The 27,320-nt window shown below is 40.5% G+C and overlaps 1 protein-coding gene across 8 annotated transcripts in view; it reads right to left on the bottom strand.

Moving 5' to 3' along the window:
* Positions 1-3,942: 3,942 nt before the first annotated feature.
* The window catches only part of LOC144601445 (G-protein coupled receptor 26-like), a 31,728-nt gene continuing 8,350 nt past the window's right edge, over positions 3,943-27,320 (bottom strand). For 2 of the 8 annotated variants that reach the window (XM_078413572.1, XM_078413579.1), the window contains 2 exons: positions 15,988-16,178; positions 3,943-5,132 (listed from right to left, as the gene is read on the bottom strand). In XM_078413572.1, coding sequence (XP_078269698.1) covers positions 5,053-5,132; positions 15,988-16,178 — 271 coding nt within the window. In that variant the 3' untranslated portion in view covers positions 3,943-5,052. Of the gene's footprint in view, positions 6,280-8,528; positions 8,583-14,230; positions 16,179-27,320 lie in introns of those variants that run through there. The other 6 variants (XM_078413576.1, XM_078413578.1, XM_078413577.1 and 3 more) reach the window with 6 other exon arrangements.

Raw genomic sequence — 27,320 nt, 5'->3', positions numbered from 1 at the left:
ATGTCACCGTTGGTCAATTTTGTATCTGCTCAATCTGTACCTGCACAATGGTCCCCCTGTGCTGCAGCTTGCAAAGGAACATGTTACAATGTACTTGAGCAAATGCTCAACAGTACTTTCAGAGGAAGAGTGAACTGTAAGATTCTGAGCTCACTATCTCCTTGGCTGAGTCATGCCCTGTATCATTTAAAAGTGAGAATTTACTTCATCATTCCCCTTGTGAGGAAAGTGATCACTGGTGAGCTGTGCAAAGAAAGCCACATCTTTAAGAACCCACGGAAGGTACTGCACTCGCACCTCTCCAATCCTAACAGTAAGACCAAGGTTTGTGCTTACTGTTGATTTTCTTTACATGCTGTTAAATACTATGTGCATGTGCATCTGCCAAGGTTCTTGGAGTTATCTGTTGACAGAAGTGAAAATGGTTGCTTACATTCATAGTCCAGATTGGTTCCAGTAAAAGTCTAACTTCTCACTCTCTTATTTTGCTTTGATTATTTGGGCCTTGATTGCAACATGCTCAGCCTCAGGATGTGGGTGGGTGCAAACAGGGGTAGACTCAGACCTTGGGTTAAACTGGGCTCAGATCGGGCAACTTCTGATGATTGTCCTGGCATCTAATGTCCATCTTCCTTTCCTGTGCCACTGACCTTATCTCTGAACTTGAGAACTAGACCTTTGCTCTGGTATAACGTTGGTTAGTTTAGTCAGGTTAATTTATGTCAGTTCTGAGAGATCTAAGGAATACCCAGGATAAAAGCCATGTGTTGTCTCTGAAATGCTGAACTGCGGGACAAGTCAACGGTTCTTGGCTTGGCTTGACACATTCTTTTTTACTCTTTAATGTTATTGCTCTGCAGTGATTAATGCCAGGAATATTTTAAACTGTATTGATTCCTCAAGAATTCACTCAGCTGGATCAGAGCCATTACTGAACTGTGTCCAAAATGCCCAAACTTTACTATGGTCAGGGAAGGAGAAGCTGTTCAATTAGTGAGTAGCTCACAGGCACATTGTCATAGGCTAAATATTGTATCACTTTCATTTTGGAGCATTTTAATGATTTAATTTACATATTATCAGATTTACTTTCAAGCTCAGATTGCAGAAGACAAAGAGGCTAACTGTAGACGCAACGTCAAACAGGGTGTGAAGTTGGCCGCATCTACCTGAAACCATTTGCAGGAATCCCAACTTATTTTCAATCATGAAAGATAAATTCAGCAGCCGATACCAAAGCAGGAGGCTGGATGCCAAGTGCCTCATCAGATGGGCAAGAATAGCAAGAGGGTGGTTGGAAAAGAAGTGGGGGGGGAGGGGGGGGTTGCGGGTGGACTCAATAGGTGCAGTGGTCAGCAACCTGATGCAATATAACTCGAGGAAGGGAGCCACTTCCTCAGCAAAAAAAGACCCAATGGCCATTCCTGTCATTTGGTGAACTTTCCAGGACTCTTTTCAATGACCAATGTTGAGACCGCTCAGATGCTAACAATTTCTTTCTGATTGGCTTCTTCCATCAAATTATGGACGTGGTTTGGAGATGGAAACTGCCACTGCCTATCTTGAGTGGAACTAATGGATAGCTGTACACAGGCCGGCCTGAAATGTGTTCAGCTGAATTTATGAATCCATCAGATTATCATGGATTCCTTGCATTTTCTAATTGTCATATATCACTGAGACAATCAGCAGCTGATGGATGAAATTCACCTCTGCCCTGGTGGCCATCGTTCTGTAGAACATTAGTATTCTATAAATTGTTATCCTCGTTTGCTATTTATTCTTCTACATAGCTGTTAGATAAAATCTTCTAAACAGCTTTCCAAATGTACATCTGATCATGGTCATTAATAAGGTCTTCAATTTCGGAAGAGAGATACTTTCTAGCTGATTTATTTGACATATTGAGCTTGTATAACCTATTACATAATCATGCAATGGAACAACAAATAAGATGTGCATTCCTTGAGATTGTGTGGTGATGCATTTGTGCAAAGGAGAGAAAACTGGGATATCTGATTGCTGAATTAAACATTAACATAAACATTAGCACCTCATATAAAACGCTCATATTAGCATTTCTCTGCGTCATGGCAAGTATTTGCACATACATCATCTTTCATCCCCGTTATATATATTGTTTATTTACTTTATAACCAGAGCCATTATACTCCGTGAAATGAAAAGGAATAAAACCTGTTATCAACCTGATACATGGATCGGTAGTCCACTGTGTAGGAAGGAACTGCAGATGCTGGTTTAAATTAAAGATAGACACAAAATGCTGGAGTAAGCAGGACAGGCAGCATCTCTGGAGAGAAGGAATGGGTGGCGTTTTGGGTCGAGACCCTTCTTCAAACTGTTAGTCCACTTATCAGTAATAAAGGAAGAAGACCAGTGATAATTTGTAAAATAGCATTAGCAGTTTTTCATAAAGATTGTTTAACAGCCATTGTTAGCTAGAATGTAGACAGCTTTATTCTTAATTTGGGTACATTTATAATAAACATTAATGCTTAATGCTGACAGTGGATTGCCCTGATACTAGACAGCCATTATTAATATATTGAATGCATGTGTATTTTGAAAATTTGATGGAAATGTAGTTAAAATGCTAGTGCCTGGAACACAGATATCCTCAATCGTAAAGCAATGCATTTAAACATCAGGCTTCACATTCACCTTGACACATAGAATAAAGGAGCCAGGTTTTGAAGCCATCCAATTAAAATTTCATGAAAGCTGAAGCAACTCTGCTGAATATGTACAGCAGGCATTGTTTGTCAGGCAATTAGCTGGATAAACAAAACAGAATAGGAGTTTAGGAATGGGATAGGGTCAGAGAGTGATGCTATGTGGAAACAAACCCTTTGGCCCTACTTTCCCACACCGACCAACGTGTCCTAGCTACATTAGTCCCACCTGCCTGTGTTTGGTACATATCCCTCCAAATCTGTCATATCCATGTATCTATCTAACTGTTTCTTAAATGTTGGGATAGTCCCTGCCTCAACTACCTCCTCTGGCAACTTTTTCAATACACCCACCACTCTTTGTGTGAAAAAATTACCTCTCAGATTCCTATTAAATCTTATCTCCTTCACCTTAAACCTATGTCCACTGGTCCTCGATTCACCTACTCTGTGCATCTACACAATCTATTCCTCACATGATGTTATACACCTCAATAAGAGCACCAGAGCGTATTCACGAGATACACAGATATTCATGTTTACAAATTCTAATCGGGTAAGTTGTATTCTATTTTCACAAAATTTTAGCTGTAAAGATAGAATAAATCATTCTTACCCATAAAACAAAGATTGCAAAGACTAATTAAACCAATTTGAAACACAAGTGGATCAGGGGAAAACAGATATGTTATGATAAGTACAGTAAGTTATAGATGCAAATGATGTTGAACAGATGTGCTGTTACCATATAATGGTGCCAATTTTCTGTCTGAACATCATTGTCCTGGTCACACATATAGAGTGGTTTCAAAGTCCAGCACTTGAAAGGGCTTAAGGATGGTAGCATTTATCACCAGGTCATCAGTTGGCTCCCCCTCCCTTCATTATTCTAACAAACTCCCTATGGAGTGCAAGAACATGATGTGAAACTGTTAAACTTTTCCCAATTTATGAGATCGAAACTGATATCCACACTGGAATACAACCTGAGGTTCAAGGGGAAAATGTCAAACAATATTATTGGTTCAACGCCAAAGGGGTTTTGTGATCTTTCCAGCTTTTCAAGTAAAACTATGCTTTAATATTCAACAGCTAGTACCAACCTGTCTTTGTACAATTTCTAAGCTGTTCTACGTGTCACAAGAATCTTGAAGATTTAAACTGTAACAAGTTAATTGTTCTAGCACTGAAATTATAGCCTGGTTTGTCATACAAGTTCCATGTCTCAAAGCTGCAATGATTCCAGAGAGATGGTGTCATAAATTTCACAATTGCTCTTTGCTCTGCAGTCAGTGATGAAGTGATTGTTTTTTTAAAAGAACACCTTGTTTTTTCTTTCAAACACCTTGTGTTAGAGTTTTGACCTTTTACTGATAAAATAAATAGGAATCCCCAGGCAAAGATAATTCTGATTTGATAAAGGTACATGAAAGACTGTGAAAAGCACATATGATGGTTGGGACAAATTAACTTGACATGATAAGAATTTTCATTGTTTGACATTGATTTAATTTAATAAAATTCCAATAAATATTTTTTGCAAATTCAAACAACATTGCCATATATTAAAAAATAGAATACAGTATCTAATATTTCTTTATGCATACACAGAATCACTTTTAACATCACAGATGTAACATACATCATATCACTTTCCATCCTGGATCTTATTGGACAGTTCAGGTTTGTTCACTTTTTCACTGCTCCTTTTAGAAAATGCATTGCCACACTGGCATTGCAATATTACCAATGGATTCAGTTGCTACTGTCACAAAAATGCTTTCAAATGCATTGGTCACTATGAACAAGGTAGTTTTTCAGCTGTGTGGGCTGAAAAACATTAAGTTGCAGACATAACTTAGACAACCACTCAAGAAGCTCTGCCGTGGGTAAAAAGCACCACTTCACGTAAACTCACAAACAGAAATACAGTCAGATTTTTATGACAAACGCATCAGCTAATTGGCCTAATTATGTCAAAAACATTACTGTACATGAATTGTATTTGTCACAAACCTTTTAAGATTTTTAAAATTGTAAATAATTTACGTAATCTGAAACCATACATGAAAAATTATGAAAGGAATCTCGCAGGAATGTTTTCTTTAACTTCTTTTCATATTTGGAATCTTAAGCAATTTAAGTGGCAAAAGAAAATGTACTTTCCAGATTAAATTGGATAATCAATGATCTTTTTCTGCTTGGCTCCAACTACATGTCAATAGAAGCAAATCCATTTATTAAATATGCAAATCCTCCAGTAGACTCTATTGTCTAGCTGCGTGTAAAGGTTCCTCTGGGGCTATTCAAACTTTAGGCTTCAGAAAACATTTTGTTCTTGTAATTGTATTTTTATTAATTAATTTCCTTGGATATAAGTTGAGTAATGGATTGTTCTAAAAACCAGCAAAGATTTGATGGGCTGAATGTGTTCCAACCCTGTTGTAGGAAAACATGGAAATATAATAGTGACATTATATGAGGCCAACCTCAATGACCTAGAAACAATGACTTAACATTGGAAAAACAACATTCAAGTCACACTAAATTGATTGATTGATGGAAAGATACATCATGGAAAGAGCCCATTGAGGTCCTCCGAGGCATCGATCACCCATTCACACTAGTTCTATATCATCCCACTTTGGCATCCACTCCCTACACACAAGGGCAATTTGTGGAGGCCAATTAACCTACAAACCCGCATGTCTATGGGATATGGAAGGAAAGCAGAACACCCGAAGGAAACCTATGTGGTCACAGGGAGAATGTGGAAACTCCACAAAGACAGCACCCGAGGTCAGGATCAAGATTTCTGGCGCTATGAGGCAGCAGGTCTACTGGATGCATCCCTTTAAAAGTGATATTCAAGATGCTGATTAGCCTGAAGATCAGAGAAAGGGAATACAATGTTTTTGTATAAACTAGAAGATTATACAATCATCATGTTTAGTTAAAGAACACTGTGAATTGCTGTAAGAATGTAGTGCGTTAGTAAATTGGGCAGGTCTGCTGATTTGCTATTCCATTTTGTTTCATCCTACCATAGGTTGCGTAAAATAAAATACCCAGCATTATGAAAAACCCACACATTTTAACTCAAAGATCTGAAGTGAGTTAATTTATATTTTTCTCCCCAACTCTTGTGTGAACAATGTCTCATGCCAGATAATTACGCTCTGATCACACAGTGGATTTAGTTTGCAGATACTAATCCAAATGTAACATTAATCAATTATCGTACACAATTACAAATCTAGTGCGTGTCAAAAGAAACGATGCAGTTGATACACATTTACTTTATTATCAATATTATTCTAAATAATTGAATAATAAAAGTAAGTAACAGCTGCAAAACATTAATCTTATATTTAAATTAAAGGTGATGGGACATGCTGTCAGCATACTTAGCTCCATATTCATCCAATAGATTCCCCTGTTGTTGCAAACTAATAGCAATCATTGCAGCCAAATAATCTCTGTCAATTGGATATATTCCTTGATACAAAGCAAACGATTCTTAATGTATTTCATCTACCTACCAAAAGATCGAATCATAGACTAACCCTCACTGTTTCCCTGTTAACTGAAAAAGACAGAAATAAATACTTGGGAGGAAAATATGAATCCCAAGTCAATTAATAAGGATTAATCCAGCAGCACTTAATAGTTAGCAAACAAAGTTCATGAGGGTGTCCCACTAGATGCCAGCAGTCTCTGTTTTTTTAGCGGCTTGTTGGATTGCTGGATCGTTCTGACTCCGCCTTCACAATAATGGTGCATTACAGAGATCATGTGTGACAAACATCGGGATGAATGCATTTGCTGCTTAATTTTAACATTCAAATTATTATGAGGCGACAAAAGGTAGACTAAGGACTGAAACCTAAAGTAGTAGGGTAAAAATTGGGATTGGTCAATTGCTTTCCAATTGCAGTGATGATATTTATTGGCTAATTCAATGCCACTGTGGTACAATTAAAATAAAATGTCAATTAATATGATTGTCATTGGATAAATCTTGTATTCCATCTTATTTCATACTTAGTCAAGATGGTAGTTGTTATCTTTGCCATTGTTTACAGGATCTTGCTCTATGTTGATTCCCTCCATTTCCACCGTTACTACATGGCAAATATAGTTCTTCATTAACTTTAAAGTACTTTTATATTTTTTGAAGGTTTGTTTTTCTAGTATGTCTGTTCGAATTTCAAAATGCAATTTTTGACTGGTTTTAGATGACACAAGAATTTTGTGAGTGGGGTGCTCAATCCACACAATGCCTCTTGATTGGGACAGTGTAATCAACAGGAAGCTAAATTCACAGAGAAGGAATCAATAACATGATTACAGAAACCACATGGGCCTGAAACTGAAGTGCAAAAATGGAAAATCTTCATTACAAGTGGGAAGAGCATGGGGTGGATTTGCTTTCTCAAATCCCATTTCAGCGACTCAGAGGTTGACACCCGAGTGCAGAGCCGCAAGGAATATTGTGTTGATAGAGTGCTGCCTTTCAGCTGAGACGTTAAACTGAGGCTGTGTATTAGCTAAATATCAAAGGCTCTGGTTTGAAAAAAAGGGAAGTTAAACTAATCCAATCCACCAAAACAGATTATCAAGCCATTATCACTTTGTGGCTTCAGGGAGTTTGTGCGCACATATTGGCATTTATATTTACATCAAGGACTATGTTACAAAAATATTTATTTTGCTGTAAAGCATTCTTGGGAGACATAAGGCCTTTAAAGAGCTGTGTAAATCTAAGTCTCTTTCCATTTATGTTGGTAACATGCATTTATTCTAGGGATAGCTCAGGGGATCAATGCTGGGCAGAAGGCTGTTGGGATCTGGCAGAGGAGTTTGCATGAGGGCAATTGGATAGGGGGCAAACAGTTGTCCTTGCCCTGGGAGAGTATGAAAGACCAGCAACTGGAGAGTTGGGTAACACTGAGGAGAGGGATGGGATTTTAAGAGGAAAAATGGGGATGAAGATGGAAGGAAGAGGTGCAAGGAATGGACTGAGTTAACCAGGGTGTGGATGGAGGGGGATGAGAGGAAGGGTGATGACTTAAGGGCAGTAACTGAAGAGTGGAAATTATGTATTGTTAGTGTTTTTATGTGTGTGCATCCATGTATATGTGTATGCTAAATTCTCCCAAAAGAGCCAGGGCCCAATAATCTCATCCTTTTGCCATTTGTTTCGAGATCTCACTGCCTTGGCTTTGTGGTAGGTGGTGTGCATCTTCCATTTCTCATATTGTTAGAACTGATACAAATTATTTACAAACTCAACATACCGCTGAGGATACAGCAGAGCAAGGATACTTTCCAAGAAAATTGCATTGAATAATACCCTTTTTTTGCCAGTAGGTTTACACACTGAAACTATTAGTATCCATTTGCATCTGAAATAAGGAATCTGATTACAAATGAACCAGTGACCCACTATAATCAATTACTGAAACAAGCACACAATAATTTATGCTACTCTATTGCCAAAATATTAGGTGAACTAATGTTGTCATCATTAATCTTTAGCAGCAAGTGTTCAGTTGCGATTTATACCTAATTCGTGCTGACTGTTCAATTTAAGCTTTCTCAATGACATTAAACTTTTCTTCCTGTTAATGAAATGTCATCTATGCTACATTGTTACAATAATCTGAAACAGGATCTGATGATAGATCATCGACCTGAAATGGTAACCCTGGTTCTCCATCCGCAGATGCTGCCTGACCTGCTGAGTACCTTCAGTGTTTTCTGCTTTTATTAATGTAAAATGTTAGAAAATGGATTGCTTCAATGAATGTAAGAAAAGTGATTAATTCCTACCTGAATCTGCAATTTTCTGCTCTTCATTTTATCAAACAGCTATTTTGTCATGTCCTAAAAGATGGCCAATAACACTTTATTCCTGATGGTATCAATAGAAATACTCCCAAAAGTAAAGAATATGCAATAAAACTCTGGTAGAGTATTTTATAAGATAAAAGACCTTCAAATAACTTATTGCTGCAACATTTATCTGCAATAACACTGCACTGATCCTATTTCCTTGGATATACTTTAGACCTATCATTTATAAACTGTTAAGCTTTTATTCGATTCACACTGACTATCCTTGGGGATGAAGAGAAGCTTATTTAAGTAATAATACTAACTATAATGGATTTATCTTTTATTTCAAGACTCTGCCTCCTTGGGCCACTTCAGTTAATAATTTACTACATATTCAGAGTACTGTGGGAATGTGATGGACTATAGTTTATACCTCAGCTTTCTGGCTTAAAAACTAAATTCTACCTTTATAGAATTCAAATAACTTTTATCATTTGAAATATGAGAAAAATATACATTTTCCAACCATTTACTATAACCAGGATTTTGCAAACTCCAATTAACTTTACAAAGTTTGTATGGTACAGATCTTGGCAAGTGAGTAATCATTTGTTTTGATTTATCATAAACCATTGATCATTTATTGATCCAACATAATGAAAATGAAAATGCTGGAAAACTGAGCACTTCAGTCAGCATCTGTGGAAAGAGAAAGTGCTAACGTTACAAGTCAGATTCCAGTGAAGGATCCTGGACCAGAAATATTAACTGCTGCTCTTTCCATAGGTGCAGTCTGACATGTTCAGTGTTTCCAGCAGTTTCTGCTTTTATTCCAGATTTCCATCATCTGAACTCTTTTTGATTTTTCATTTGACTATATTGTACTATAACGAGAATACTTGTGTTTCTATATGTAGCACATCAATGTTGCAGCCTAATTTGCTCAGAACTTCCAGCACTCTGCTTTCACTTCACATTTCAGCATTTGCAGTGTTTTATTGTGCTGTTCACTATTTGGTCCAACAGAAATCAAGCTATCACTTCCGGTTAAGGCCTTTTGGTAAAACATTAAGTAGGATTCAGGTGATATATTTGGTGAAACTCTGCAATTGTTAAGAAGAATCTTGCTGCCAGCTCTTTCCCCACTGAATAAAAATGGTAGTCTCATGCCAGGAGTATTAATTTAAGACAACTGGAATTAGTGAGGGACTGTTGACTAATATTTGAAATGGTGATTTATGCACACTTGAATTAATTTATTTAATCACATCATTAAAAATCAGTAGCCAGAACCCTGAGGAGTTCGGTACTTTAACTGCCCATACCCCTGCTGAATTTCTGTGGATCAATCAAGCTGAAATCATCGACATAAAATGAGGATGCAGAACCCTTGTAATTCATTCATTTTTGTGCTAATATTATATTTCAATCAATATTAATCTTTAGTTTGGCACCCTGGAGTTATCAATACAGCCACAAAGTGTAATGCAATGGTCGTAGCACCTTTAATTTCCAATGCTTTCGAAAAGCTGCGAGAATTCCTCTTATCAACAAAACAGAAGATTGAAAGCCCAGTAATAATGAAGGAATAAAGTCAGCAAATCAACCTGACTTGAGGTCTTAACTTCAACCTGCTTTCATTGATTTCCCATACTAACCTTATGAGTATTTCAAGGGAAAATCTTTAAACGCCTATGTTGAGCAATCCATTTTACTTTGGAGATTGAGCTCTACAGCAAACATTACAATGCTGAAGTTTCTCACAGTAAAATCTCTTGAAACAGTCAAAAGGTCACCCATTGGAATATCATATCATATCATATCATATATATACAGCCGGAAACAGGCCTTTTCGACCCACCAAGTCCGTGCCGCCCAGCGATCTCCGTACATTAACACTATCCTACACCCACTAGGGACAATTTTTACATTTACCCAGCCAATTAACCTACATACCTGTACGTCTTTGGAATAAATGAATGATTGATGTATGTTATTCATTACTAGGCATTTATACCTCGGAGTAGACAAAATCATAAACGGTTGATTTCCACCATGCCAATCAGCACTAAGTTCTTGAAAATTCGCTTTGAATATGTACACATTATTGGACACATTGGTAATCTGTAACATTTCTGCAGATTGATTGACTGGTATGTCAAAGATTTTAGGAGCATTACAGCAGCAAAACGGAGAAGGATAGACCTTCTGCCTCCTTCCATCAGCATTAATGCTGAGATTTATCCAGTTTCCAGCACTGGCATCAATCTCAGGGAAGCAGCATCTGCCACCCAGTTCTTGCTATTTGCCGCTGCCCCAAGACTACTCCAATAACATAGAAACATAGAAAATAGGTGCAGGAGGAGGCCATTCGGCCCTTCGAGCCAGGACCGCCATTCATTGTGATCATGGCTGATCATCCACAATCAGTAACCTGTGCCCAACCTCTCCCCATATCCCTTGATTCCGCTAGCCCCTAGAGCTCTATCTAACTAACCCTCATGAACTTCCAAGGGGAAAGACAACCTTCTACTGGCCTCTCATGCTGGGAAATATCCTTGGCGATCCCAAAGCATTCAAATACAAAGCAATTAATGAACAAAAAAACAGTCTTTTTTTTAATGGCTGAATGTTACTAAATGTCTGTAAATATCTAAGATGTGCAAAAGCCTTCAATGGCCCCAACCACCATGTGCCTGGGTAAGGGGTCTCGGAGCCCTGTCCAGGCAGACACAGCCACTAAGCTGATCCAGACATAGCCATGTGCTGGGAGCTGGCTCCCAATGAAAGAGAAACTCAGGTGTCATGTTTGAATAAACAACACGACATGGGACAAAGGCAGGCTGTGATTCTCGGGCAATGCCATTTCTGGTTCACTGTTTATGTAAATTTATTTCTGTGTTGATTTCTATTCAAGTCAAAACTTTTTAAAAGTATTCTCAATCAGAGATGAATTTGAAGATGAATATTAATAGCTTAAGAAAATAACTGCAGATGCTGGTACAAATCGATTTATTCACAAAATGCTGGAGTAACTCAGCAGGTCAGGCAGCATCTCGGGAGAGAAGGAATGGGTGACGTTTCGGGTCGAGACCCTTCTTCAGACTGATGTCGGGGGTGGGACAAAGGAAGGATATAGGTGGAGACAGGAAGATAGAGGGAGATCTGGGAAGGAGGAGGGGAAGGGAGGGACAGAGGAGCTATCTGAAGTTGGAGAAGTTGACGTTCATACCACCGGGCTGCAAACTGCCCAGGCGAAATATGAGGTGCTGCTCCTCCAATTTCCGGTGGGCCTCACTATGGCACTGGAGGAGGCCCATGACAGAGAGGTCAGACTGGGAATGGGAGGGGGAGTTAAAGTGCTGGGCCACCGGGAGATCAGTTGCGTTAATGCGGACCGAGCGCAGGTGTTCAGCGAAGCGATCGCCGAGCCTGCGCTTGGTTTCACCGATATAAATAAATTGACATCTAGAGCAGCGGATGCAATAGATGAGGTTGGAGGAGGTGCAGGTGAACCTCTGTCTCACCTGGAAAGACTGTTTGGGTCCTTTGATTGAGTTGAGGGGGGAGGTAAAGGGACAGGTGTTGCATCTCGTGCGGTTGCAAGGGAAAGTGCCCGGGGTTGGGGTGGTTTGGGTAGGACGGGACGAGTGGACCAGGGAGTTACGGAGGGAACGGTCTCTGCGGAACGCAGAGAGGGGAGGGGATGGGAAGATATGGCCAGTGGTGGGGTCCCGTTGCAGGTGACGGAAATGTTGGTGGATGATATGTTGGATCCGCTGGCTGGTGGGGTGGAAGGTGAGAACGAGAGGGATTCTGTCCTTGTTGCGAGTGGGGGGAGGGGGAGCAAGAGCGGAGCTGCGGGATATAGAAGAGACCCTAGTGAGAGCCTCATCTATAATGGAGGAGGGGAAGCCCCGTTTTCTGAAGAACGAGAACATCTCATAGTGGACATCTCATAGACCTCTCATAGTTCCCCAGCCCCGCACGGCCCGATTCTACCTCCTACCCAAAATCCACAAACACAACTGTCCCGGCAGACCCATTGTCTCTGCCTGCTCATGCCCTACCGAACTTATCTCTATCTACCTCGACTCCATCCTATCCCCCCTGGTTAAATCCCTCCCCACCTACGTCCAAGACACCTCACACGCTCTCCATCTCCTGGATAACTTCCGGTTCCCAGGCCCCCAATCCCTCATTTTCACCATGGATGTCCAGTCACTCTACACCTCCATCCCCCACAAGGATGGTCTCGAAGCCCTCCGTTTCTTCCTCGACCGTAGAACCAGCTAATCCCCATCGACCAACACTCTCCTCCGCCTAGCAGAGCTGGTTCTTACCCTCAACAACTTCTCCTTTGACTCCTCCCACTTCCTCCAAACCAGAGGCGTAGCTATGGGCACTCGTATGGGCCCTAGCTACGCCTGCCTCTTTGTCGGGTACGTCGAACAATCCCTGTTCCAGACGTACACTGGCCCCATCCTCGAACTCTACCTCCGCTACATCGACGACTGCATTGGTGCTACCTCTTGCACCCATGCAGAACTCACTGACTTCATACACTTCACCTCCAATTTCCATCCTGCCCTTAAATATACCTGGACTATCTCTGACATCTCCCTCCCGTTTCTGGACCTCACCATCTCCATCACAGGAGACAGACTAGTGACGGACATTTACTACAAGCCCACCGACTCGCACAGCTATCTGGACTACACTTCTTCCCACCCGGTCCCCTGCAAAAAGTCTATCCCCTACTCCCAATTCCTCCGTCTACGCCGCATCTGCGCCCGGGTTGAGGTGTTTCAGACTAGGGCTTCCGAGATGTCCTCGTTCTTCAGAAAACGGGGCTTCCCCTCCTCCATTATAGATGAGGCTCTCACTAGGGTCTCTTCTACATCCCACAGATCCGCTCTTGCTCCCCCTCCCCCCACTCACAACAAGGACAGGATCCCCCTCGTTCTCTCCTTCCACCCCACCAGCCAGCGGATCCAACATATCATCCACCAACATTTCCGTCACCTACAACGGGACCCCACCACTGGCCATATCTTCCCATCCCCTCCCCTCTCTGCGTTCCGCAGAGACCATTCCCTCCGTAACTCCCTGGTCCACTCGTCCCTTCCTACCCAAACCACCCCAACCCCGGGCACTTTCCCTTGCAACCGCACGAGATACAACACCTGTCCCTTTACCTCCCCCCTCAACTCCATCAAAGGACGCAAACAGTCTTTCCAGATGAGACAGAGGTTCACCTGCACCTCCTCCAACCTCATCTATTGCATCCGCTGCTCTAGATGTCAACTTATTTATATCGGCGAAACCAAGCGCAGGCTCGGCGATCGCTTCGCTGAACACCTGCGCTCGGTCCGCATTAACGCAACTGATCTCCCGGTGGCCCAGCACTTTAACTCCCCCTCCCATTCCCAGTCTGACCTCTCTGTCATGGGCCTCCTCCAGTGCCATAGTGAGGCCCACCGGAAATTGGAGGAGCAGCACCTCATATTTCGCCTGGGCAGTTTGCAGCCCGGTGGTATGAACGTCGACTTCTCCAACTTCAGATAGCTCCTCTGTCCCTCCCTTCCCCTCCTCCTTCCCAGATCTCCCTCTATCTTCCTGTCTCCACCTATATCCTTCCTTTGTCCCACCCCCGACATCAGTCTGAAGAAGGGTCTCGACCCGAAACGTCACCCATTCCTTCTCTCCTGAGATGCTGCCTGACCTGCTGAGTTACTCCAGCATTTTGTGAATAAAAATATTAATAGCTTAATTGTTTTACTGCGTCCCTGCTGCTTTTTCGGTTGATAAAAGGAAGAGATATGAGGGTATATCACTTATATATTTCAAATGTTAGACAAGGGGTGGAGAGTGGAACTAATTTCCCATTGATTCATCAACATCCTTCCTGGCAAACCTTTGCTCAATGGGATATCTGACAACATTCAATTGTTCGTACAAGTAAAATGATAATGGCTCACGACTTGTGTTTATAAAGATGTTGAATTTGTCTGAGCCCTGTGACAATGCCAGCGATTACTGGAATCTGCACTTGTATATTTAAATGAGGAAATCCAAATTTGAGGCAATTGGGCCCTTGATCTCTGAGTCAGTGCAGTATGTAAACTTTCTATGCGATTTTTATGCACTGTCCTCTCCATAAAAGCATTGAAAATTGTGCACCTTCTTGAAAAAGGTGTATCTAAAATGTGAATTTCATGGTAAGTCATATGCTGAACTCTGGCTCTGAAAAAAATTCATATGTTTGATGATACTAATTATTGTAATTATTTTGAAATTCCCCGGATTAGAAACAATAAAACTATTTATTTTGATCTGATTTTTATACTGTGTGTACTGCACAATTTTTTATTTGCTGTCAGTGAAATGATAACAGATTAAAGCTTTTTACTTTCTATTTTGCTGTTTGTCAGAGTTATTTTGTCAAATTGATGGCTCAGTCTGACATCGCTGCTAATGGATGCCCCACATATCCTGCAGAAATTACCTGTCAGCAATGCATGTTGAGAATGGGGAAATCCATCAAACAGAGCCCAGTGATTGCTTTGAGGATTTTTTTTTCTTTTCATGGAAATCAACAGTGGGAAGCCTTTGGATCAAAAATCTATGGATAATTGGGGATTAACCCATGACAATGTTTATGTGACTGGTGAAACAGATAATAGTTGGATGTAGCGATGTCAATAAATGTCGGAGAGAGAATCACAGAGGGGGAGCGGCGAGAGAGGATGTTGCAGAACTTGTCGGAGAGAGAATCTCTCCGAAGAAGGGTCTTGACCTGAAACGTCACCCATTCCTTCTCTCCGGAGATGCTGCCTGTCCCGCTGAGTTACTCCAGCATTTTGTGTCTATGTTCAATAAATGTCAGTGCTCCTTGCGGAGATGAGTGTATCAAATTCCCATAAATGAATGGGACAAATAATGATTTCTCTCTCAGCTTACTAGGACTCATGTTTGATGACACATTTGGTTGGCTTAGATTAAGCCAAAGCATAACCACTTACTATACACTGATATCAGAACTGGCTAAGATTATCTTTGGCTTTTCTATAATTAAGCTCAAAATATCCTTTAAGTAAGATATTTCAACTGCTGATGTTTTTCAGTTGCCAGTGTTTTCTTATCTGTCCAGACTTCACTGGGGAGGATTGAGAGGGCTTTACTGAAAATATATGTCAATCATTCAGGAACACTTAAGTGAAGAACCAAAAAAATAACAATTATAATTACAAAAGTGTAAAGGTGATCTGTGCTAGTCATCCCGTCAAACATTAATCAAAATATTGTCTAAGGAAGTAGAAAGCAGATTAAAGTCAAAAGTTTCATAACATAGATTCCAATAAAAATCCAAATACACATGTCTGTGCACTGTTCTTGTCATAAAATTTATTTCATTCATCTGTTTGTACAAAATTACTGTTCGGTATTTCACCTGTTAGTGCAGAGGAGTTTAAGGAGCTTCGTTTCAGCAGTCTATTAGCAATGTCCATCCATGTCTTCTTATACTGATGTCGCAGCAGGGAGTATACAAAGGGGTCTGAAACAGCCTTGCTGTAAGCCAGACATTTGGAAAGAATTCCCCAGTATGGATTGATGTGTATCGACTCAGTTAACTCCACCAGCCTGTAAAAAAACAAGATGTTATAAGGAATCTTCTAATGCATATTTTAAGTCACACTCTAGCTCCAGATGTATAAAAGCTTATTTTCAATCAAATGCTTTTTACCTCGATACAGTCTCTTCAAATTAATAAGCCAATGGTTCACTTGGCTTCGCGTGGTTCTGAAAGCTAATTCTTTTCATTCTGAATTGCACAGCTTATTGGAAAAGACACATTTTTTAAACTTTGCTTTCATTGATGAAATTCATAGCAGTTCTAGCTGTTCATTAACCAGGAGATGGGGAGAGGAGATCAAGTTTTTTGTCTCTTACTGCGTCAGAGTGTTTGTAGCAATGGTAACAGCTCAAGCAGTGTATTAACACAGATTTTCCCTAGTCTCCCATTGTAACTGCGTAATGCAGTAAGAAATTGCAGTTATTTATATAATTTCTACAAATTCTGTTAATTTTCTCTTAAAGTTGTAGATGAATGTTGGGAAGTGCTTCCACAAAAATTGGAGCCATGTTTCAGGGAATTATGTGGCAGTGCTTTCATCTTTGTTACTGTGGGACATATATGCGATAGTTTGCCAGATGATTCAAGATTCTCCATAGTTTATATCAGTCTAATTTATGGGATTAACACATGGAAGGACCTATCCTTACACCAGAGCCTCACAGCAGAGTATTGCACCATACTCTTCCAGCTAGTTCATCCTATGGAAAAAAGATGAGGCGAATTTGAAGCAAGTTCAGACACCAACAGTGATCATGGAAGGCTAGCTTCTGATTGCAAGATCTGGGCCCATGACTACTATATGGATGTCAGACATTTCCCTCCAGGATTCACTGACTCTGACTATCAACAAGTGTCATGTTGAGGAAGCGATCTCACATCAGGGTCAGAGTTGACACGTTTCAAAAGCACTAGGTGAACATTCCGTGGAACACTGTATCATGTGGAAGTCTTTCGTGCTAACAAAGTCTCTCAGCAGTCTACAGTCCAAAGAATAGAAACATAGAAACATAGAAAATAGGTGCAGGAGGAGGCCATTTGGCCCTTTGAGCCAGCACCGCCATTCATTGTGATCATGGTTGATCATCCACATTCAGTAACCTGTGCCTGCCTTCTCCCCATATTCCTTGATTCCACTAGCCCCTAGAGCTCTATCTAATTGTTTTAAATTCATCCAGTCAATTGGCCTCTACAGCCTTCTGTGGCACATTCTATAAATTCACAACTCTCTGGGTGAAAAAGTTTTTTCTCATCTCAGTTTTAAATGGCCTCCCCTTCTATTCTTAGACTGTGGCCTTGGTTCTGGACTCGCCCAACATTGGGAACATTTTTCCTGCATCTAGCTTGTCCAGTCCTTTTATAATTTTTATATGTTTCTATAAGATCCCCTCTCATCCTTCTAAATTCCAGTGAATACAAGCCCAGTCTCCAGCTTTGTTTCCGGCAATGTCTTCAGCTTTGTTATATTTGCTCTGTCCAATGTAACTTTGCCCTGCAAAGTTCAAGGAAGCATTTGGGCTGTTGGAACACATACTGAAAATCACTACGAAAAGCAAGGGACAGCAATTCTGCTAGTAGTTGTGCAGCATCAGATCATCAAGACTGCTATAGATGATATCTCTCTTCCATTATATCAATAGTCTCGTCCGCCATCAATTTCAGCCTTTGCAGCCATGAATATAGATTTCAAATATACTCCTTGTAAAATTGGTGGAAGCAGATTTTTTTAAACTAATTTTTGAAGGGATTCTGATTGTTATTTAACGGTGAAGATCAGCCACAAGGTAGGTTGTGCTGTTACACATCACTGCATCTTTAGATAGATAGCACCAACACAGCCAAATCCTTCCTTTTATAGCATCTTTTCATTGAAATTTACAATTTAGCTCAAATTATGGGTGACTAATTTGAACTGTGGGCTTGGTCAGTTTAGTTGGTGAGGCAGCTTCCAGTTTAAACTAGTAGAAGAGATTTTAGCGCAGAGTTTTAATCTGCACTGGACATAACTAAGGCTGAGAATTCCTCTATCTTTTGAAGTGTGTTGATAAATTTCATGTGAAATACATGACACAGGTTTTGTACCAATTTACATGAGTTCTCAAATTGTAAAATCCTAGAAAATAATTTTTTGTTAAAAGATACATATCATAGTTGCAATTTATTATTATTTTCTCCAATGATTAGTTCTGGGTTCTGCAGGGCACTGAGTAAGAAATCTAATTTGCTGACCTGCAGCAGTAGAGATGAATACTTAGTCATCTGTAATCAAAAGGGAAGGAAGGCAACTTTCCAATTAGTCTTGAGGTAGTGAGGTTTTGCACAGACATTAACAAATGTGTATTTTTATTCATCTCAAGTTGAACTGCCCACAGCAAAATAAAAATCTGAGCTGTTTAAATGGTGCAAGGTTACTTTCCACAGTGGAGATACATAGATCTTGCTTTCTGTAATTAAGATTCAGTTTTCTGGCAAGGCAGCGGATAGATGTATCCAAGTTCCACATGCTATATTAACAATGGACCCATTGGGAAAACCTCAATCCTTTTCCTGCTAGGTTTGGTCTAATTAGAAGACAATTCAAGGTAAAATAAAGCCATTTAATGTAAATTTTATTCTTTCCTTACAAGAACAAAGTTCTTTCCTTGGCCCACTATTCAATGCAATCATTGCCTATCCACCCTCGGCCTCAGCTCCCTCTTTATGCCCACAGCCCACTCTCCCCCGATCTTTCAAAAATATATCTGCCATACAGTAAATACTTGTAATGAGCTAGACAGAATGTGCTGGAGTAACTCAGCATGTCAGTCAGCATCTCTGGAGAAAAGGTATAGGAGACGTTTCGGGCCGGGACCCTTCTTCAGATTGTGTCTACCTTAGGAATAAACCAGCATCTGCAGTCCCTTCCTATCACATTTAGCTTCTATGGTTCTTTGGGACAGAGAATTCCAGAGATTTGCCAAGCACTGTAAAAAGATCTCGGTTTAATGATGGCTTGCATTGAACTTGAAACTATGCCTTCTCGTTCGAGATTCTCGCAATAGTGAAAACATCTTGACATCTACTCTGTCATGCCCTCGTAGGACTTTACCTGTTTTCGTAAGATCACCCCTCATTCTGCTCCTAAGTATGCAGACTCAACATGCCTCTTCTGATAGGACAGCTCTTCCATTTCAGGAATTAGCCTGATGAAGCTCATTTGGATTCCATCCAATGCTACGAGATATCCTTTCTTCGGTATGGGGGGAATTCACAGCACTCCAAGTGTGGCTGCACTAACATGGTGGATAATTGTAACAAAACTTCACTATTTCTAAACTTTTACCTTGTTAATCACTCACTGCCCCTGCCCTGCAAGTTATTAATAACAAGTTATTAATTTGTTATTAATAATTCAATAACAAAATAGTTTTTGAGTTATTTCCATGAGTGTTTGCCACTGTTTCTCTATTGTCTCCCTGCTAATTTTCTTGCCTAGTTCGCTTCACAAAAATGTATCCTCATTCCTATGTAATTTCCCTTATTTATGATTAACACAGTTGTTTCAAATTTCTTACTCCCAAGTTGAATACAAAATTCTGTCCTGCTATGACCACTATTTCTTTAGAGATCGTTTACTCTGAGATCATTTATTAAACCTGTCTCATCACATATTACTGGATCCAAATACACTGTTCCTCGTTTCAGTCCCACAATATACTGTCGCAGGAAACAATCTCAATTGCGCTCTGAAGTAATTCTTGTGGCTACCATTTTTAATTTGAGAAACACAATCTACATAGGAACTAATGTCACCTACGTTTAATGTGCTCCTCTTTTTACACTTCTATTATTTCTTGACATATACTCTCGGACACGCTAGAGGCAGGAAACATGTTCCCGGTGTTGGGGAGTCCCGAACCAGGGGTCACAGTTTAAGAATAAGGGGTAGGCCATTTAGAACGGAGATGAGGATTTTTTTTTTAACTCAAAGAGTTGTGAACTCTCTGCCTCAGGAGGCAGTGGAGACCAATTCCCTGGATGCTTTTAAGAGATCTTAATGATAGCGGAGTCAAGGGATATGATAGCGGAGTCAAGGGATATGATAGCGGAGTCAAAGGTGCTGCACTGTACGTTCTCCCCGTGACCTGCGTGGGTTTTCTCCGAGATCTTCGGTTTCCTCCCACACTCCAAAGACGTACAGGTATGTAGGTTAATTGGCTGGGTAAATGTAAAAATTGTCCCTAGTGGGTGTAGGATAGTGTTAATGTACGGGGATCGCTGGGCGGCACGGACTTGGTGGGCCGAAAAGGCCTGTTTCCGGCTGTATATATATGATATGATATGATATGATATGGGGAGAAGGCAGGAACTGGATACTGATTGTGGATGATCAGCCATGATCACGGTGAATGGGTCGAATAGCCTACTCCTGCACCTATTGTCTATTGTCTATTGTCTATTTCCTATACGATTACCCATTTCACTGCAACTGATCGTAGTTCTTAATATGTATTTACCAAGCTAATAATGTTAATTTTGACATCTTTCATGTGCATAACCTAGTTAATGACAGGACTTTCAATCACTTTGAAATGTTTTGAATTAGCATAGATTTTCAGATTGGAGACTCAAAAATGACTAAATATTAACTTTCAGAAAATGATAATAGCCTTGAGAATACTCATCCCTGTGAATCCAATTTCTAACTGGCAATAGTGATTTGTTAATCCTGTGATGGAATAAGAATAAGATATCTGTAATTACATTTAAAATGACCCAGTAAAATAAAATTGTTAGGCTACTCTGAAGAACAAACAAGATACATGAAAATAGTTTGCTGTCAAGTGGGAACTAGTGTGCGAAGCTCTAAATATAACTGTGTAGTTTTCTTATCATATATACCTCCATTTATGAATAGCAGAGCAGGTTCAATAAATCATTTGGCTACTACTACCTCTGTATTGTTTTTGCTTGGCCTTTGGCATAACGTGATCCCATTAAAAGGAATGCAATTCTGTGTGCTGAGTTCAAATCTACAAAAATGTGTATGTTGACTTACTTTCCCTGCACTCCCCCCATCATCTTCTGAGCTGTATCAGCCCACCGAACCTTCCTGCCATATTAGACTGCCTACATTATCATTGGGTGTAAAGATCATAAAGGCGGATCATTCAATGGAATGTGTGCCCTTCCACAGTTCCACAATTTCTTGGAGAGAGTGTGGCACAATGCACACAGTTAGTACTACCAAAGATACTAGAGGAGCAAGATGAACCACTCCGTCAAAATCGCCTATACTGAAGTGTAGTACGCAAAGGAGCGTAACGCCCGCCATTTTAGTAAGCAAAACCCGCCGGTCGCTGTGCCTCTCGCAGTGTAATCAGTGTTTTGAGGGAACAGTATGTGTGATGATACTGTAAAAATGCAGAATATATCTCATCTATCAATTCACAGATTTTTGTTATTTTTCTTTTTAAATGTTTCTGCAAGTTTCTGCCTACTAAAATGGCGCCATGACATACTACGGTTTTTGGGGTCGAGTGGTCTATCTTGCTCTGCTCTATTATCTTTGGTACTACTGCCTCACAACACCATGGGGCTAGGTTTGAATCTTGTCCAAAGCACTGTCTGCAGAATTTGCATGATGTTTCATGACTGGGTAGTTTTCAGTTGCAGAGGGGCCTCTGATTTACTACCATACCCCAAAGACATGCTGCTAGGTTCAATGGCTGCTGTAAATTATTCCATAGTGTAAGCTGAGGGCAAAAAATATTAAAATAGGAGAAACTGTTACTCTAGGAAAGGTGGCATTAAGTTGGAAAAACTACAGAGAAAATTTACGCGGAGACTCGAGGAAATAGATATATGAGTGCACCTATTCTTTTTCCCATGGTAAGGGAATCAAGAACTAGAGGACATACTGTAGATTTAATGTGATAGGAGATAGATTTAATAGAAACCTGAGGAGCAACTTTTTCGCACCCAGCAGGTGGTAGGTATTTGGAATGAGCTGTCAGAGGAAGTGATTGAGGCAGGTACAATAACAATATTTAAAAGACATTTGGACAGATAATTGGATAGGAATGGTTTGGAAGGATATGGGCAAATGGGACTAACTTAGATGGGGCATACTGGTTAGCATGGATGAGTTGGGCTAAAGGGACTGCTTCCATGCTATATGGCTCTATAACTAAATTTTTGAATAAGTTGGTCTCATAATCATGTTTTAATCTGTGGGTAAAGCATTTCTTATCAAATCAGCTTTGCCGGGAAAGTCATTTCCATCATGTTCTTTCAATATGCTTATCATGACTAATGCATCGTTATAAATGGAGAATCATGTTTGAAGATCTGCTTTTTACCTCAGCAAGCTTTTTATGCTACAGGAAATCTTATTATAAATTCTCCTCAAAATGATAGGCTGCTGGCATTTTTTTGTCATGTTATTTATAACGTTCCAAAATAGCTTTGGTGCATGAAATATTGAATGGATTTAACTTTGTGAGCTTATTCTACTTATACGTCATAAAAAAGACATCTTACGAAGAGTAATAATTCAAGTAAAGGGGACTGCCGTGAAGAACAATGGAGGACCCGGCGTGGGCGGACCACCATGAAGAACAATGGGGACCTGGCGTGGGCAGACTGCTGTGAGGGACGGTGGGAGAACAGAGGGGGGTCCAGTGTGTGTGGGGGGGGGCACTCTAGTTTAGAATCCTCTGCCCAGGGGATGTCTGTGTTTGTTTGTTTGTTCATTTGTTCCGGTGAAGGCGCTGTGCACAAGGCAGCCAGCCAACAGTCGCTTGTCTTTTTCTTTTTCTTTTCACTTTTAGTTTCAAGTTTTTGGGTACCTTGTGTGTTGTGGCTGCCGGCAAACCAATTTCCCTCCAGGGATGAATGAAGTTTTACCGTATCGTATCGTATAGTAAATCCATGTTCAAAGCCACTTATAAGGAATTGTGGGTTTTTTCTCGTTTTAACAGAAATTCAACCGTTAACCGTGTGAGGAGCACAATGTTTCATGTATGAGATGTGGGGGGGTAGACTTTGTCAAATTTAATGCATTCCATATTAATTATTCACAAAAGTTTGAGTGCTTTCAAGGAAATGATGCAGAGAATGGAGTTGTTAAGGAGGTGCTGCTTCGTTCATACAAACATGTATGCTGTGGGTGCTGAGATAGTAAGACTGGAGTTGGGCAGAATGGCTCCCTTTAATGATTCAGTTATCTAGTCTCCAAGAGGTGGTGGAAACAGCAAAGTCCTCTGATCAATGCTTTCTTTATGATTACTAAGAAAGATTACTAAAGTTTAAAAATAAAATGTATTAATTAAATAAGGCAGTCAGGCCCTTAGATGGAGACAAAATGCTGGAGTAACTCAGCGGGACAGGCAGCATCTCTGGAGAGAAGGAACGGGCGACATTTCAGGTCGAGACCCTTCTTGGGTCAGACTCTTGAACAGCTTAAGCCGCTTATAGGTCGGCAGTCTGCCATAGACACCAACAGCAAGGAATAAGATGCATACCAGCAACTTTTTCTCTTCCAAAAAAACGGAATCTCTGATATACACCAATGTGATCACATTGAGCCAAAGTTAATGAATTGAGTGAATTTATACATTCATGTATAAATAAGAAATCATGGGATCAGAGATATTGATGACTCAAAAGGAGGCCATTGTCCATTGCTTCCAAATAGTTTGCTGAAAATATTTCCAGTCTAATTTTAATTTCCAACTCTCAGTCCACAATCTTAAGATTATGGCCTGTCAAGTGAATTTCCAAGTACCTTTTTAATGTGCCAAAGAAATCTGTCTGATTCAGAGGCTGGGTATCCTCAGGTTGAAAATATCCCTCCTCATCTCATCTCTAAGCTTTCCAAAGTTATTGTAAATCTAATTATGAATCTGGAGTATGGTGTGCAGTTCTGGTCGCCAAATTATTGGAAGGATGTCGACAAAATGGAGAGGGTACAGAGGAGATGTACTAGAATGTTACCTGGGTTTCAGCACTTAAGCTACAGAGAGAGGTTGAACAGGTTGGGTCTTTATTCTTTGGAGCGTAGAAGGTTGAGGGGGGCTTGATAGAGGTTTTTAAAATTTTGAGAGGGACGGACAGAGTTGACGTGGGTAGGCTTTTCCCTTTGAGAGTGGGGAAGATTCCAACAAGGGGACATAGCTTCAGAATTGAGGGACAAAAGTTTAGGGGTAACATGAGAGGTAACTTCTTTACTCAGAGGGTGGTGGCTGTATGGAATGGGCTTCCGGTGGAAGTGGTGGAGGCTGGCTCGATTTTATTATTTAAGAGTAAATTGGATAGGTATATGGATAAGAGGGGATTAGAGGGTTATGGTCTGAGTGCAGGTAGATGAGACTAGGTCAGGGAGAGTGGTCGGCGTGGACTGGTAGGGCCGAATGGGCCTGTTTCCGTGCTGTAGTTGTTATATGGTTATATGGTTATATGGTTGATTATTGTCTCCAGTATGTAATAGGCCTTATTTACACACACTCCACCTAGTCGCCTTAAAGTTCTATATACCTTAGCAAAATCTCCTCTCAGCCTTCTCTGTTCAAAAGACCAACCTTTATTCACTGTTAAAACTTCAGCTGGGCTAGAAGCATCCCTATATATTTTTTGTCACTGCCACATCTAAAATAGTTTCCTCCTACCTGTGGCCTCACTATGCTAATATTCTATGTCTCCGCTAAAAAGTCCTTTTCAACAGCTCTGAACATGTATTGCTAGCTTCCGGAATCTATTTTTGTTAACAATAATAGGTTCCTTACGCCTCTCAATATTTTCCTTTTATTACCTATTCCCCACCTTGTTTTTATTGTTCCCAAATGCATTACTTCACAATCCTTGGAATTAATTTCAATTCCCAAAGCTCTGCCTGCAGGAAAAGTCCGGCATTTCGCTTTTTGCAGTGTGGAGGGAAAGAAGCGCACCGAGCGAAGACTCATGTCCCAGGGAGAATGTGCAAACACCACACAGACAGCACCTGAGGTCAATCGAACCCAGAACTCTGGAGCTCTGAGGCAGTTGCTCAGCCTGCGATACCACTGTATCGTATCCAGAGGAATAGTCAGGCCAAAGGAATAATGTTGAGTTAATGTTATCTGGAGTCCAACAGATGAAATTAAGTCTTCACTCACTGCATTCACACTGAGCTCCTCGCATGCTGCAGCATCAGGTGTGGAACATTGTGACCATTATATCCACACTGCTTCAACAGCTCATATGAATCTGCTTGTTCAGATAATATCCAGTGTATTCACAGCAGGCGGGAAGTGGATGGAGTCCTGAGGTGATTTCCAAATGTTGGAAGTGCTCTTTTGTTTGCTTATAGAGTAGAACTGTAGAACTCTATCCGATCAGAGAGAATGAAGAAGGGTCATTTCCATAAACACAAAAAACCGAAGTAACTCAGCGGGTCAGACAGCATCTCTGGAGAAAAGGAATAGGTGACATTTAAGGTTGAGACCCTTCTTCAGAGTCAGGTCTGAAGAAGGGTCTCAACCCGAAACGTCACCTATTCCTTTTCTACAGAGATGCTGTCTGACCCGCTGAGTTACTTCGGCTTTTTGTGTCTATCTTCGGTTTAAACCAGCACCTGCAGTTCCTTCCTACACAGGGTTGTTTCAATGCTTGGGATGCACAATGCAATAGTGAACACCAGTAGAAAGTAAAGCCCCTGTCCCACTTAGGCGATGTTTTTAGGCGACTACAGGCGACTAGGCTGTTGCCACACGGTCGCCGGGGTGTCGCCTGTATGGTCGTGAGTAGTCGTGACGATTGGGTCGCCGGTTGTCGGTAGCTTGCCGTAGCTTGACGTCGACTGGGTGGTAGGTTGTTGTAGCTTGTCGTAGACATTGTCGTGGGGGGGGGTCCAGTTGCCGTTTTTTTGGTGACCTGCTACGACTATGACAGTCGCCGGCAGTCCCCAAACAAATTGCCTAAGTGGGACAGTCCCTTAACACACCAAAACAAATGCTAAACTAACGAAATGAAATATATTTTTTTGGGGGGAAGCTGTAACAGGAACTTCCACCAGATGAGTGAAATTGATCATGTAATTTGATGTGGAACAATTACAGTTAAGCAATGAAATGAGTACTGTGCTGCATACTGAGCCTCACAACAATACAAAGCCTGTAAGAGTAACTGGTGCTTTAAAGAGGAATACCATGGCTCACTTAACTGATTCAGTGAAGTGCGCATATGAAATATGTGGAATGGTTGTCAGGAAATCAAACCTAATATTCAATATGAACCATTGTACAAATCCTGCTAAATATTATTAGAAATTATTAAAATTTTAGAAACGAACAAATTGTATTGCTCTATAACAGCAACAATGATTGAACAATACATGGACAGAAAGTTCCTGATATTGTGAGTAACATGGATTAACTGAGTGTGGTTTAAGATTTTCCAGGAACAAAGCATTCATTAACACAGGTTTAAAGAGCAGTAATTACCCACAGAATATTTGGTCACTCCAGCTATACAAGTGAAAGTGCCAGTTATATTCACCTCCATGCTTTTGGAGGAATCAAAAGTGCTGAAGTGAGTATAACAAACAGCTGATATTTACACACTCATTTTTCACTAGTGGCCAACGATTCATTGATCCTCATAAGTTTGTGCAATGAACTCTCCATTGAAGTGACTAAACAACTGATGAAAGATGCCATCTGTTAATATTGCACAGCAAACATCCAAGCACAAAGCTGTAAAATAAAACAGTTTCATCTCAATGAAGCATTATTCAGTCCATCTCTCAACAGATTGAAGGAGGAATGTAGGTTCAGGAGAAATATTACAGCGTTAAGTTTACGCAACACAAGGCTTTAGTTGTTGCTGCTCTAGGGCACATTATCTTTTGGCTTGATACATCTAAAACATCTGATCACAACAGATGGAGGATTCACCTGCAGGGAAACCAGTGATGCTGAATCAAAGAGGATATCTGCAGCAGGTTACAACATTGGGCAGGCTATCCTGCAAGGCACCCCCTAAGCAGCCAGGACAACTGCAGCGCTGTTTTGGGATATCGGTATGTGACAATCATCTGTTTTTTTATGAATATTGTTAAGAATTTGCTCCGTAACTTTAGTTTGTTATTTTGTCGTCAACCGTTACTTAACAGCTTCAGCAGGTAGTGATCG

The sequence above is a fragment of the Rhinoraja longicauda genome, chromosome 16, assembly GCF_053455715.1.
Source record: "Rhinoraja longicauda isolate Sanriku21f chromosome 16, sRhiLon1.1, whole genome shotgun sequence".
NCBI lineage: Eukaryota > Metazoa > Chordata > Chondrichthyes > Rajiformes > Arhynchobatidae > Rhinoraja > Rhinoraja longicauda.
The sequence above is the reverse complement of the archived record's forward strand: the minus strand, read 5'-3'. Positions and strand labels throughout refer to the sequence as shown.